Genomic DNA, 15,000 nt, shown 5'->3' on the forward strand with positions numbered 1-15,000 from the left:
TTAAACAAAAATCGATGCTAACCTTTGAATGTTTATTTGATGTTAGAGCTTTAATAGCATCAGTTAATATGGTTAGTTGGAGGGAGATGATGAAACGGGTGTTATGGAGCTGAGGAGTAAGGACTGGAGATGATAATGAGGAGGGGTTATGCTGATGAGGAGGCGAGTAGATGATGTTGAGAAGGAATTACTGAGACGAGGAGGGGGGGGGGGGGTGATGAAGGGTAATTGAGATGAGGAGAGGGGGGGAATAATGATGAGGAGGGGTTATAGAGATGAGGAGATGGGGAAATAATGATGAGGAGTGGCTATGGAGATGAGGAGGGGGTAAGATGATGGAGGAGTTATTGAGATGAGGAAGGGGGGTGATGAAGGGTTAAAGAGATGAGGAGAGGAGGAGACAATGATGAGGAGCTGTTATTGAGATGAGGAGGGGGAAGATGAAAGGTTATGGAGAGGGGGAGACAATGATGAGGAGTGGTTGTGGAGATGAGGAGGGGGAAGATGAAGGGTTATGGAGATGAGCATTGGGGGAGACAATGATGAAGAGTGGTTATGGAGATGAGGAGGGGGAAGATGAAAGGTTATGGAGAGGGGGAGACAATGATGAGGAGTGGTTGTGGAGATGAGGAGGGGGAAGATGAAGGGTTATGGAGATGAGCATTGGGGGAGACAATGATGAGGAGTGGTTATGGAGAGGAGGAAGGGGAAGATGACCGGTTATGAAGATGAGGAGAGGGGGAGACAATGATGAGGAGCTGTTATGGAGATGAGGAGGGGGAAGATGAAAGGTTATGGAGAGGGGGAGACAATGATGAGGAGTGGTTGTGGAGATGAGGAGGGGGAAGATGAAGGGTTATGGAGATGAGCATTGGGGGAGACAATGATGAGGAGTGGTTATGGAGATGAGGAGGGGGAAGATGAAAGGTTATGGAGAGGGGGAGACAATGATGAGGAGTGGTTGTGGAGATGAGGAGGGGGAAGATGAAGGGTTATGGAGATGAGCATTGGGGGAGACAATGATGAGGAGTGGTTATGGAGAGGAGGAAGGGGAAGATGATCGGTTATGAAGATGAGGAGAGGGGGAGACAATGATGAGGAGGGGTTACGGAGATGAGGAGGGGGAAGGTGCAGGGTTATGGAGATGAGGAGAGGGGGAGATAATGATGAGGAAGGGTAATGGAGATGAGGAGGGGGAAGATGATGATGAGGAGTGTTTATGGAGATGAGGAGGAGGGAGATAATGATGAGAAGGGGTTATAAAGATGAGGAGGAGGGAGATTATGATGAAGAGGAGTTATGGAGATGAGGAGGGGGGAAGGGGAGATGATGATAGGTCTGTTTTTTGTAATCCATCAGAAGTGGAGGAGGCAGGGCTGAAACCACATATTTAGGAATTAGGGGTCATTTACTCCATCACAGGTGTCTGTTTTTCTGTGTTGATTGCACGATGTGCAAGTAGCATACCTGGGTTTCTGTAATAATGTCACCAAACAACTGTCACTTAAAACAGCCAACCAATAATCACCCCTAAAGTGACACTGTCATTAGATTACAGCATATGTATAGCCAACACTTTTCTTTGTTTTCATTTTTGAATACAGCAAGGAAGTCTAGCCCTCTTTTTGGGGTGGGGGTGGGGAATGTTATGAGAAATGGCACTGCAACCAGCATATAACATTGACCGTAGCTCTATAGATGCACACCGGTACAGAAATAATACAAGCTTTATATAAGACAAGAATAAAAATTGTATATCCAATGTACAAACAGGTATTATTAGGGCCCAACAATAGTCCTGGTGGAAATTCTGCACATATACCCAGGTATATAACTAGATATACAGTATATAATTATTATTAGAGATACCTCCTGATGAATGTTGCAGCAAAGTCCGGTTGCAGGAGCCTCTAGGGATGATCACAATGTTGCATTCATCTTTGTGTCAGAACCCAGGACAAGATCTTCAGTGATGAGGAGCCATTGTACAACCAGCCTGGAATGCAGCTTCTCACACACACAGAAACTGTGGTGTGACACTGGAACTCAGAGTTAGCCTATACACTCTGTTCTTAGTCCCTAGTAGGGTCTAATATGCCATATAACTGGACCTCTAATTACCAAAAGGACTGTCCCGATGCCTAATGTGGCTCTAGCCTATGCTGGTGACAGAGTCCTAAGCTAAACCTAGCTATAGAAGTACTCCCAGGCCAGTAGGGACAGAGTTACCTAAAACAACTGGAGCTACATATACTGTAGCTAAAATAACAGGAGCTGCATATAACTTCCATTGCAATATACAGGTTCACCTACTAATACACCGGAAGATGACTACTACATACATCCACTACATACATACATAAGCAACAGACCTAGTTGCCTGGCACTGTGCATGTGATATAATAACAATAGGATAGAGACGCATATGTCACTAGGATTCAGGTCAAGGTGTTAAGGACAACTATAGTTAAACAACCAGAACAAAGAAACAATTACCTAATAGTCTCTGCTTCTGGCCTGGATAAAATACAACAGCAGCTCATATATGTGGGCATTTGGTCTCCAAAAACCTCTCTATCTACTTTCTTCCTCTGGGGTATTTTGACCCTGCCTCCCAGAGACAGGAAGTGCATACATAATTTACTGTGTATATTAAAAGAACAGGCATTTACAATTACAGACTGTAGTGGGTAGCAGATCCATACAGAAGGGTAAAATCTATGTTTATTTTATGCAATCTGTGTCCAATTAGGGAGATTTCTTTACTACTCTGGACTTTTTGTGCCAGACGTGCAACAGGATTTGAAAGAAAATCTCTGCAAAGAGAAGCTCAGTTAGGAGCGTAACGCGTACAGTTGGAGGGAGCCGCTATTCAGGACATTTTTCTTGTATTAGTATCAGCTTCGAGAGCTGATGATATGCTTGTGTACCACATTTTTATGTAAGTATTTTTTATCCCTGTGTTTAGTTTTAATAAATCATTTAAAGCAGAGAGCACTATGGTTTATCTTTATCTTTTGGCTATATTATATATGAATGATTCATATACCTGGAAGAGTCCAGTCTGGTCCAGGAACATCTTGAGGAAGAATATCCCAGTGGGATCCAGAGAGACATATATGCAGGCGATTGGGACTCTGTAGTGGGGTCATTGCTTGGAGGTGAGCAGCTATTCCAGCCATAGGTGGTGGTCACTGAAGTCACTGGATTGTAGGATTTCTTTGATCATTACACAATATTGCACGGCGGTGGAATTTTTTTGGATTGCGCTACACTAGATTTGTTATATTGATATACTATAGGAAGCAGCTAGCACCACTATGCATCCCACCATCTGTACAAAATGCAATAAATATATATATAGTCACCAAAAAGGGCAGCGCTCTCCTTCAATAAAGTGCATTCAAAAATTAGTGCATAAATCAAAATCTGAAAACAGTGCAAAAATCATCTATGTCCATCTTTTCTTTTATATATATATATATATATATATATATATATATATATATATATATACTGTATATATATATATACAGTCCATCAATAAATGATTCAATGTCTGTGAAAAAATGGGTGTTTTCTCACCTGCTTGAATGGACCTCACTAATTACAGGAGGTCTACGAGGGGGTGCTGATAAGTATTGAGCCTTACCCAGAAAAAATTGAGCTAGGAAGCTGTAACTGCCACACTATTCTACATATTCCCCCAGGAAGTCAATGCACTTGCGACATCTGTCCTGCAGCTTCTTAAGTCCCTGCAAATACAATTCTTCTGACTGCTGGTGTACCCACTCATTTGCAGCATTAGTTGCCTACAGAACACTTCCAAATCGTTGTCCCTTTAGGTGTTTTTTGATATTGGGGAACAGGTAATAGTCAGAAGGAGCCAGGTCAGACAAATATGGTGGATGGGGCATCAATTGGAAGCCTAAGGAGGTCTTAAGCCTCGTACACATGCAACGATAGTTGGCCGTGAATTTTCGGCCAACGTCCGATCGGCCGATTGTCGACTTGATAGTATGATGATTCCGACAACCGACTGCGACTTTTCGGCCGAACAAAATCTGGTCTGCATGCTATAAAATTTTTGTTGGCCGTCAACAGAACGGCCGATTGTTCATCAGTCAGTACAGATTTCGGCAGACAAAAATCAGATGAGCAAGACTGGGCATGCTCAGAGAAGAAAAAACACACGGAAAGTAAACTATCACATGACATCACTTCTGAACTTGGTTGTTGTTGGCCGAAAAAATTAGTGTGCAGTCTAGAGCACATTCCAACCAACACAACAACACTGGACAAAAGATGGCCGATCGGTCGGCCAACAATCGTTGCGTGTGTACGAGGCATTAGGCCTCTTTAGGCCATTCGATCGGTTTTGCCATTGTTTCACCTTTCCACACGTTTCCTCTTTTGTTCGGTTGTCAAAAGTTTTGGGATCCACTTTGCTGCAAGCTTTCTCATTTTCAAGTCATTGTGGATAATGGCACCATCTCTCTCAAGTGATATTCCCAGATATGTAGCGATACTTTTGGCTGATATTTGGTCATGTTCATGTCATGGATGGCTTTCACATTTGCAGGCACAGAGACAGAAACAGGCCTTTCACTGAGTTTCTCACTTTCAACACTGAAATGGCCAGTTCTAAACTTGACAACCCAACGTTTAACTGTTGCATATGAAGGGCCACTGTCACCCAAAGTTTGTGACATTTCATCATGGATCTGCTTTGTACCTTTCCCTTAGAGAAACAGGAACTTATGGTCCTACGCTCTTCCACATTGAATTTTTCTGGTGGTGCTGCCATGTTCACTTTGAACCTAAAAAAAGAAAGATAAGGTAAAACCATAGGTAGTTGAATTTTTCACCATTGAATGTAGACAAATTGGCTAGTACACCCTGCAGTTAACAGCTTCCTAGCTTAATTTTTTCTGGGTAAGGATCAATACTTATCAGCACTCCCTCGTATATGCACTTTGCAGTGGTATAAGTGGCACCATTCCCACTGGCTGTACACTCCAAATCCGTGGCTCTCAGCAAGGTGTCAATCATATGGCGCTTTTCCACTGCATGGAACCGAATGGGTCGGCTCGCTTTTGTGCTTTTCCACTGCTGGAACGGTGTTGGAACGGTACGGTACGGTATGGCGGCGCTTTTCCAATACATGGAACCGAACGGTACGGCTCTCAAAAACAGTACCACCTCGATTGTGGTTCCAAGAGGTACCATACCCGGTACCATATCCCACAATCCTTTGCATGCAGTCACTACTAGCCACTGATTGGTCAGAGAATCGTTGTTATCCCACCCACATCCCACCCACTTAACTTTAGTACTACTTCAGTGGAAAAGCGAACCATACCGTACCGTACCGAACCGTTCCAACACCGTACCATGCGGTACCAGCAGTGGAAAAGCAAACCGGGCCAAGCAAGGCCAAGCAGGGCTGAGTAGAGCCGAGCCGGTACTTGCAGTGGAAAAGTGCCAATATAGCAGGCAAGAGGAAAGAACCATAGTTCAAATCGCTAAAAAAAGTATTTATTTCTATATAAAAATCCCCTCACATTTCAGAAGTAAAAAATGAGCATTTCACAATACAATCCTCTGCATACACAGCTCCACCTAGTTCCAGCATGATTATATCACAGCCCACCTCACACGTTTCGCCCAATGGGCTTTCTCAGAGGTTCAAATAACTGTATTATACCTACCCATTTCATCCACATATTTACTGTTTACACCAGAATCACACAGGAAAACAGCCCACATTCCTGTGCAATTCCTGTGTGCTCCCTTGCAGTGCAATTTTGCAGCCCATTCATTTGCATGCACTACTTTTGAAAAACATGGTGCACCAAATCGCATGGTACTGCAGTACCACACTATCTGGTGTCCACAAATGCACTGCCTTTGCAATCTGCATTTGGGGTGCCATTAACAATGTATTGGCACCCACAGAACATTGAAAAGGCAGTGTATTTTAAATGCAATTTCGGAAATTGCGCATGGAATGCATCTTTCCCACACTGCGTTTTGCTGTGAGCCGTCCCTAAATGCGCTAAGTACTCTTTTGCTTTTAAAAATGTGTTTATATTCTTGGCAGGAAATTATATGCTTTGTTTACTTCTAGGATGCGATACTACAAACTTCTATATGATGTCATGTATGCCTCGGGACGAGTGTGGTTTGATTGGAAGTGCCACCTTTCCATCGGGGGTGACAATGAAGATGGGAACTTCATGTTGCTCCACCAGTCTTTGCATTCCAAAGCTACCTTCCTGTAAGTGGCTTTCTTGACTTCATGCTAGGAAGTACTTTACTGAAAAGTTAAATGCCCAGACTATAGACATGAATCCATTGCTACTCCCTCCCTCTAATCATTTAAGTTGGTTGTAAAGTGATATTAAAGCGGAGTTCCGGGCACAAAATCGATCTTTTTTTTTTTGTGCCCGTCCGCTTGTTCTCCTTCACCTGAAACAGAATTGGATAGTTAGATTTTTTTTTTTGTACTCGCCTTGTAATTGTAGATCGAATATACTCACCTATTCTGCACTTCCTCCCTCTGTGCCGCGGCTCCTCCGTCACTTCCTGGCTTGCACTGATTCCTGGTAGCTGAACGTCATCGCTCCCAGGAATCAATGCGACGGCGCCGGCACCGGAAGTGACGAGAGGGGCCGGTGCAGGCGCATTCTGGGAGAAGAAGACGCGGAAGAAGACGCGGAAGAGGATCGCGCCGGCTTCAGCTGCCCACAAGAGAGATGGCAACGCTGTGGAAGAAATTTTATAAGTGAGTATTTCTTCTTGCAGGTAAGTGCGAACCGGGACAGCCATTGTGGAATGTACTAGCCCTGACTGTCCCAGGGGTATGTTTACTGAAAATTTTTTTCTGTGCCCGGAACTCCGCTTTAAAGGCAGTTTTAAAAAAAAAATAACATACATGTTATACTTACCTGCTCTGTGCAGTGGTTTTGCACAGAGCAGCCTAAATCACCCTCTTCTCGGGGTCCCCCACTGACACTCCTGGCCCCTCCCTCCTGCTTAGTGCCCCCAGAGCAAGCAGCTTACTATGGGGGCACCCAAGCAGGTTCACTCCTGAGATGCTGCTCTGCCTGTCCATTCACACCCCCCCCCCCACTCTCTCTCTCTCTCTCTCTTCATTGGCTCACTGGCTGTGATTGACAGCAATGCTGTCAATCCAAGCACTGTCAATGCAAGCTGCTATCTCAGCCAATGAGGAGGGAGGCTTCCCGGAGAGCTGGGGCTCTCGTGCACAACACTTGATCGCGATGGAACTCAGGTAAGTATTGGCTTGGGGAACTGCTGCACTGAGAAGATATTTTACCTTCATGGATAGAATTCATGAAGGTAAAAAACCTTGAGCATTTAGAACCACTTTACCTCTGAGAGGTGGAGTTCCTGATCATGTGATTGTAATCACTGTAATTGGCTGTCACAGCAGTCAGATGATTGGGAACCTGTCCCACTGGATCCCGAATGTAAGCAGTAACCAGTCAGGGTAGTGGGACCGTGCTCTCAGCACAGATCTACCTTACCTCTGGGAAACATTCTACTACTACTCATGCAGTGGGGCTCCCCCTTTAATGCAAGGGTTTAAATTCTCATTTTTGGTTGGTACAAAGTTTTACTTACCCTATCCCTATCTCCCACAGTTTTCCTCCTCTCTGTGCAGCCCGTCCTCTTTTCTTCAGTGCTCTGTTAGTTAAACTCTGATGTCATCATATACAATGCAGGACCAAAAGTCCTACATTGTAAGTGAGGATGCCAAGGACCCAACCACAACCTGGAGCATGGTAAGGAAGTGGAAAGCGCCATCTGCTGGATGAAGACACATTTTCTCCACAGTGCCTATTGCTAAAAAAAGTGAATGAAGGCTTGTTTTCATGTGTTCCTGCCAACATTGTGCCAAGTATGGTGGGTGTACTTTGATGCTGAACTGCTGCATATATGTGACAGCCAGCTCCATTTTGCTGCACTGAGAGCATGCTCATTGACACTCTCCTAGCACAGTGATAGGCCTGTCACCAAAGCTCCCAGTCACTATTTAGGAGATCTGTTGGGTTGGGTTCTCAATCATGTGCCAAGAAGCAGCATGACTGGGAGTTGACAGCAAATGGGTTACAGTGCTTTTACTGCTTGTTCAGAATATAAATACTGAATGTAAATTATTTTAGTAAATAATATAGTATGCATAGTCTGGGCACATCCTCCATACTGTCTGAAGGACCTTTTGTGGAGTTTGTAAAGCCAGGAGCTAGGCCTTAACATTTCTCTTTCCAAGATCTTTATTGTTGGAAGGACCATATACTGTGTCTGTCTTTTCTATGCTTATTACTAAAGTAGAGGTGCATACGCTAATTTATTCTTGTTCCCTCTTTCCTTTAGTGCCATGGTACAATTCAGTTCCCAATGGGTTAACATGCCGATCTTGCAAGTCAACTGACTCCACCTGGTGTTACACTTCAGATACCATACAATGCACCGGGGATGAGAACATGTGCCTTCTGCATACTAACAAAATGTCAGGTAAATTTTAAAGACATGATCTGTGTTATAAAAAAGGCATCTGACGTCCACTGGGAAATTGACACTTCCAGGAGTGCCCCCCTAAAAATACATACCCTTAAACCAATCATGCAGCCTGGCTGGCCAGCAAAAGTTGGGGGAGATGGTCTGCCCCCCCCACAATTCCTCAACCACACCAAGCCACATACCCTCAACATGGAGTAGTACATTGTCATCATGTTGATGAGGATCAACAGATGATGTGGATCACGGATCAGGGTAAAGGGCCAATCATAGCGACCCTTTACCATGTGATCAGCTGTGTCCAATCACAGCTGTCACAATATAAATAAACTTGCCAGCTATTAACTCTCCTTTCCTTACACAGAGACCTGCATGTGAGGAAAGGGGGGGGGGGGCTGATCAGTGGGGGCATGGTGAGTACATTACTTACACTGATAATTAGTGCCCTGATCATCAGTGCACTGATTATCAGTGCGGCCCTATCAGTGCCCATCAGTGCAGCCTATTGGTGCCCCTCTGTGATGCCTATTAGTGCCCATCAGTGCAGCCTTGTCTGTGTCTCCTCATCAGTGCCTATCAGTGCAGCTTATCCATGCCATTAGTGCAGCCTCATCAGTGTCCATCAGTGCAGCCTCATCAGTGTCCATCAGTGCAGCCTCATCAGTGTCCATCAGTGCCTATTATTGGAGCCTCTTCAGTGCCCATTAGTGGAACCTCTTCAGTGCCCATCAGTGCAGCCTATTGGTGCCCCTCAGTGATGCCTATTAGTGCCCATCAGTGCAGCCTTGTCTGTGTCTCCTTATCAGTGCCCATCAGTGCAGCTTATCCATGCCGTTATTGCTGCCTCATCAGTGCCCATCAGTGCAGCCTCATCAGTGTCCATCAGTGCCTATTATTGGAGCCTCTTCAGTGCCCATCAGTGCAGCCTCATCAGTCCCCATCAGTGCAGCCTCATCAGTGCCCATAAGTGCAGCATCATCAGTGCACATCTGTGAAGAAGAAAAATTACTTATTTGCAAAAATGTTTAACAGAGACTATTTTTTTGTTATTAATTCAGCAAAACTAAAAACCCCATGGTGATTAAATACCACCAAAATAAAGCTATATCTGTCTCAAAAAATAAGAAAAAAAATTTCAGTTCAGTGTTGTATGACAGAGTAATTTCCGTTCAAAATGTGACAGCACTGAAAGCTCAAAATTGGCCTGGGCAGGAAGGGGGTGAAAATGCCATGTATTGAAGTGGTTAAAATGGCAAAACTATTTTTTTTCTAGGTATGATGTCAATGTCAACAGCATTTCGTGGTTGTGCCACAAAAAGCCTCTGCAACCTCAGCAGCCAATCTATTAGCACCGAAGAACTGTCAGCAGAAATGACGTTTATTTGCACTAGTGGAAGCACGTGTCTCCGAAAAGGCTTCAACCTTCCTGCTGTGATCTGTGTTTTCTCCCTGAATTTATTGATCTAAATTGTTTGAAAAAAAAATTATTAGCTCACAAACAAAAACACAAAAGCTGTTTTGTTTTGCAGAATAAGATGTCTGTTTATTAAAGTTTTCATCCACGATTCACCCAACTATCACCCAAGATTCAACACTTTTTAGGCAAATCCTAGGCAAAAAATGTTTGGATGTGCATGGAGGAGCACCTGGTACAAACATTCATCTGAACTTGAAGGACTTTTCCCAACATTTATTGGTTAAGAGCATCAAATACAGCCAATGCATTTGGAGGGAAAACCTATTTTTGTTAGCAAGAACATCTTGTTCATGTTGCCACTCCCTGTGGTATCCACATCATGTAGACTCTTTTCTTGAAATATTTCAAACATTTCATGACTAAGAGCATCAAATATAGCCAACGTGTTTCAGGGGAAAAGTCCTCCTTCTTCAGGACTTGAGCAGTCAATGTTAATCTGAACTATACTAGGCCATATGCTCTTAATAAGGGAGGGGCCCCGCTAGGAGGGAGTACTGCCACCGACCAACAATACAGGAGGATGTTTCAATTGCCTTTTCCTGACCGTCATTGCAGGAGGGTTATTTTTGCAGAAACTGACACCAATACTGGGGGTTATTATTGCAGAACCTGGCACCAATGCTTGCTTTTATTATTGTGGAAACTGGCACTAATGCTAGGGGGTTAAAATTGTGAAACGGGCACAAATGCTGGGGGTTATTAATACAGAAACTGGCACCAATGCTGGGGGTTATTATTGTGGAAACTGGCACTAATAATGGGGGTTATTATTGCAGAAACTCACACTAATGCGGGAGGTTATAATTGTGGAAACTGGAACCAATGCTGGGGGTTATTATTGAGGAAACTGGCACCAATGCTGGGGGTTATTATTGTGGAAACTGGGACTAATAATGGGGGTTATTATTGCAGAAACTCACACTAATGCGGGAGGTTATTATTGTGGAAACTGGGACTAATAATGGGGGTTATTATTGCAGAAACTCACACTAATGCGGGAGGTTATTATTGTGGAAACTGGGACTAATAATGGGGGTTATTATTGCAGAAACTCACACTAATGCTGGGGGTTATTATTGTGGAAACTGGAACCAATTCTGAGGGTTATTATTGAGGAAACTGGCACCAATGCTGGAGGTTATTATTGTGGAAACTGGCACCAATGCTGGGGGTCATTATTGGAAAAACTGGCACAAATGCTGGGGGTTATTATTACAGAAACTACCAGCAAGGCTTGGGCTTATCATTGCAGAAACTGGCACCAAAGTTTAGGGGTAATTATTGCAGAAACTGGCACCAATATTGGGGGTTATTATTGTGGAAATTGGCACCAAGTGTGGGAGTTATTATTGTGGAAACTGGGACTAATAATGGGGGTTATTATTTCAGAAACTCACACTAATGCAGGAGGTTATTATTGTGGAAACTGGAACCAATGCTGGGGGTTATTATTGAGGAAACTGGCACCAATGCTGGAGATTATTATTGTGGAAACTGGCACCAATGCTGGGGGTCATTATTGGAAAAACTGCCACAAATGCGGGAGGTTATTATTACAGAAACTACCAGCAAGGCCTGGGCTTATCATTGCAGAAACTGGCACCAAAGGTTAGGGGTAATTATTGCAGAAACTGGCACCAATATTGGGGGTTACTATTGTGGAAATCGGCACCAAGGGTGGGAGTTATTTTTGTGGAAACTGGGACTAATAATGGGGGTTATTATTGCAGAAACTCACACTAATGCTGGAGGTTATTATTGTGGAAACTGAAACCAATGCTGGGGGTTATTATTGAGGAAACTGGCCCCAATGCTGGAGGTTACTTTTGTGGAAACTGGCACCAATGCTGGTGGTCATTATTGGAAAAACTGGCACAACTTCTGGGGCTTATAATTACAGAAACTAGCACCAAGGCTGGGGCTTATCATTGCAGAAACTGGCACCAAAGGTTAGGGGTAATTATTGCAGAAACTGGCAACAATATTGGGGGGTTATTATTGTGGAAACTGGCACCAAGGGTGGGAGTTATTATTGGATAATATGACAACATATAAACCTAAATTAAAGTGGTTCTCAAGTCTCAGTTTTTTTTATTACCTTAATGCATTCTATTAATTAGGGTTAAAAAAAAAAAAAAAAAAAACATTCTGCTGCAGGATCTCTCTAGCCCCCTTGTATTCTTACCTGAGCCCGATCCAATCCAGCAACGTGCACGAGGCAGTGGCTCTTGACGCTGTCTCCCTACTCATTTGTCAGTGAGGAGAGAGCAGGGGGCAAGCCGCATGAGTGCCCCCATGGGAATAGGATTCTTATTGGGGGCACCAGCAAGAAAGGAGAAGCCAGGAGCACCAGAAGGGGGCCTGAGAAGAGGAGGATCCGGGCCACTCTGTGCAATTAAATTACACAGTCCATCCAATAGTGCAAATCCTCCACCAAATTGCCCTCACCAGAAGACTAATAATGATTAGCATACAAAGAAACCAAGCTGATATATGTGGAGTCCAAGTGTGTCTCAATCCCCAAAAATGTATACAAAGACAGAAACTAAAGGCCTATGGGACTTTGAAGAGACACACAATGGATATTAAAAATACATTCATTTATTACATGAAAAGCCACATACAAAAAAACATAGAGAAAAAAAAATCTACAATATCATTAAAGATCATCAATTAAAAGGAGTATAAATACATACAAATAGTCACTTCGTATATTTCTGACATTCCAATACTATGTTATTAATCAATCTGTGCTGTATGGATCTCAACGCGTTTCACAAATTTAATAATTCACTTCATTGGGTGAAACACAGATATGAATAGTTAATGCCATAATCAGAATCCTCCCATGTACCCACTAATGCTTCTCAGCGTCCATGCCACTGTACCGATAGATGACATAACATAATAAAAGAAAACCCTTCCTCCTCTAAAAGTGCAACTCTTCTCACTAGGAGTTGGGGAGAGAAGAGATATCAAGCCAGAAAGGTGGACACACAAAGCCTCCAGAAAAAAGGGCCAGGAGGTGAAATGTTAGGACTTGATAGCCTGCAGTGACAGTGATCTGGCAACCGGACTTCGTCAAGATGTATGATGATTAGCCTGTAAGTGAGATCCACCCCTTTTTAAAGGTCTACAATGTCCTCCCCTGTTTCTATATGCTGCTGACCGACATCCATCCTAGTGGAAAAATGCTCATCACTCCAATGTCTGGCCCACTCCAAACACAGAGCCAGTGGTGTGACGTCAGCATATAAGGCTCCACCCAATCAGTTTCATGTGCATGCTCGTCTTCAGGGGCTCTGCCTATCGTTGACGTCCATCAAAACAGTCTTAAATAGCCCGCTGGCACGGCTTCTTTTAACAAAAATCAGGTGCCATTTTGTCGCAGATCGGCCATTTTTTTAAAGCCCATATTACATAAAGCGGTCCGCCATATTCTTATAGCTCATGAGGATCAAAACAGGGGCTATTTTTCCAAAGATCAACATGTTGGTATTTTATGTTGATCTATGGCAAAATTTTTTGGTCCCTCTGGGCCATTGCCGACCACTTTATGTTATATGGAGTTTAAAAATATGGTCGATCCACGAAGAATACTGTTTTACAGCTTCATATTATAAACATTTTGCAGATTTACTTTCACCTCTGCTGACTAGAGCTTTCAACTCTATCTTGAAAGGCCACTCTTTTCACACTAACTCCCTCACGGCCATTGTCTCCATGCTTCAAAAGCCTGGCACATGTCCTCAAATCAGTGGTGCAGCATTTCCTACACAGCTATCCAGGGTTGCAAGATCTTCCAATGCAGGCAAGAAGGGTCTGTAGCTATTTTAGGTGGTCATACACTGCCAATGTTCGGCTGGCTGAAATTCAGCAGGAATTCCACCTGCCTGTAAACTGCCTGATTTTTGACATGCCCACCAGGTGGAACTCAACTTTGGCAATGCTGCAGCAGCCGCACAAGCAGCAGAGGGCCATCAACGAGTACCTGTGTGAGTATGGCACAATGACAGGCTCAGGGAAGCTCTGCTTGTTTTCGTCTTGCCGATGGCTGCTGATAAAGGATGCATGCACTGTACTGTCACCATTTGAGGAGGCAACAAGGATGGTAAACCGTGACAATGCATGCATTAGTGACACAATCTCTGTTGTGTTCCTGCTGGAGCATACACTGCCTGGTATTATGGACAGGACACTTAAGGTAGAGCAGCGGGAGGAAGAGGAGGAGTTCTTTACTTCTCAAGGCCCACTTTATGCAGACACCATTCTTGTGTTGCCACAGACTTTCCAAGAGGAGAGGGAGGAGGATGATTCTGGCAGTTTTGGAGGCATTAAAGCAGAGGAAGACATACGTCAAACCTTAAGAGATGGTTTTTGGTCCACAGAATCCTTGGGAGTAGTGCGTGGCTGGGAGGAGGCAGTTCTAGTAACTGTAATCCTCAGTGACTCTGAGTCTTATGCCCCCATAACTTGGCTATAGGCTCCCTTAAGCTGAAAAAAGCCTGCAAAGAGACCCGAGAATTTGTGGCATCAAGAAGGATCATTATTAATTGGCAACCCTGCTTGAAAACCGTTACAAGGGGATAGTCTTGGAACTAATCCCGTCCCCACAGAGGGAGCAGAGGATGAAATATCTTGAGGACATCCTAAAGAGGCATTTATGTAACGCCTTTCAAGATTCTGCTAGGTTACAGGCTCACGGAAAAGCTAATTTTGAGGCTTCTGTTGGTAAAAGGAGCAGTGGTGAAAAAGGCATCAGTAATGCCTTTTAAAATATTTTCAGTCCTCAACGCCCAGGGCTGTTAGCCAGTGGTGTACCAATGGGGGGGGGGCAAGACGAGCAGTTGGCCCCGGGTGCCACACTTGGGGGGATATCAAGCCGCTTAGGAGTGTCAGCCTGGGGGTGTGGAGTGTGGGATGATCCAGAGAGGAGATCGCAGCAGGGTTGTCTTAATGAGCAAGTGCCCGTGCAC

At 44.0% G+C, this 15,000-nt stretch overlaps 1 protein-coding gene across 1 annotated transcript in view; it reads left to right on the forward strand.

Moving 5' to 3' along the window:
- Positions 1 to 15,000, forward strand: part of LOC309569010 (uncharacterized protein) — a 181,224-nt gene that overhangs the window by 115,951 nt on the left and 50,273 nt on the right. Inside the window, exons 8-9 of the mRNA XM_082274770.1 lie at positions 8,404 to 8,544; positions 9,821 to 9,978. Of these exons, the coding sequence (XP_082130896.1) occupies positions 8,404 to 8,544; positions 9,821 to 9,978 (299 nt within the window). The remainder of the gene's footprint in view (positions 1 to 8,403; positions 8,545 to 9,820; positions 9,979 to 15,000) is intronic.

Source organism: Pelophylax lessonae (genome assembly GCF_965119305.1).
Source record: "Pelophylax lessonae genome assembly, chromosome: 12".
In the NCBI taxonomy this organism is placed as follows: Eukaryota; Metazoa; Chordata; class Amphibia; order Anura; family Ranidae; genus Pelophylax; species Pelophylax lessonae.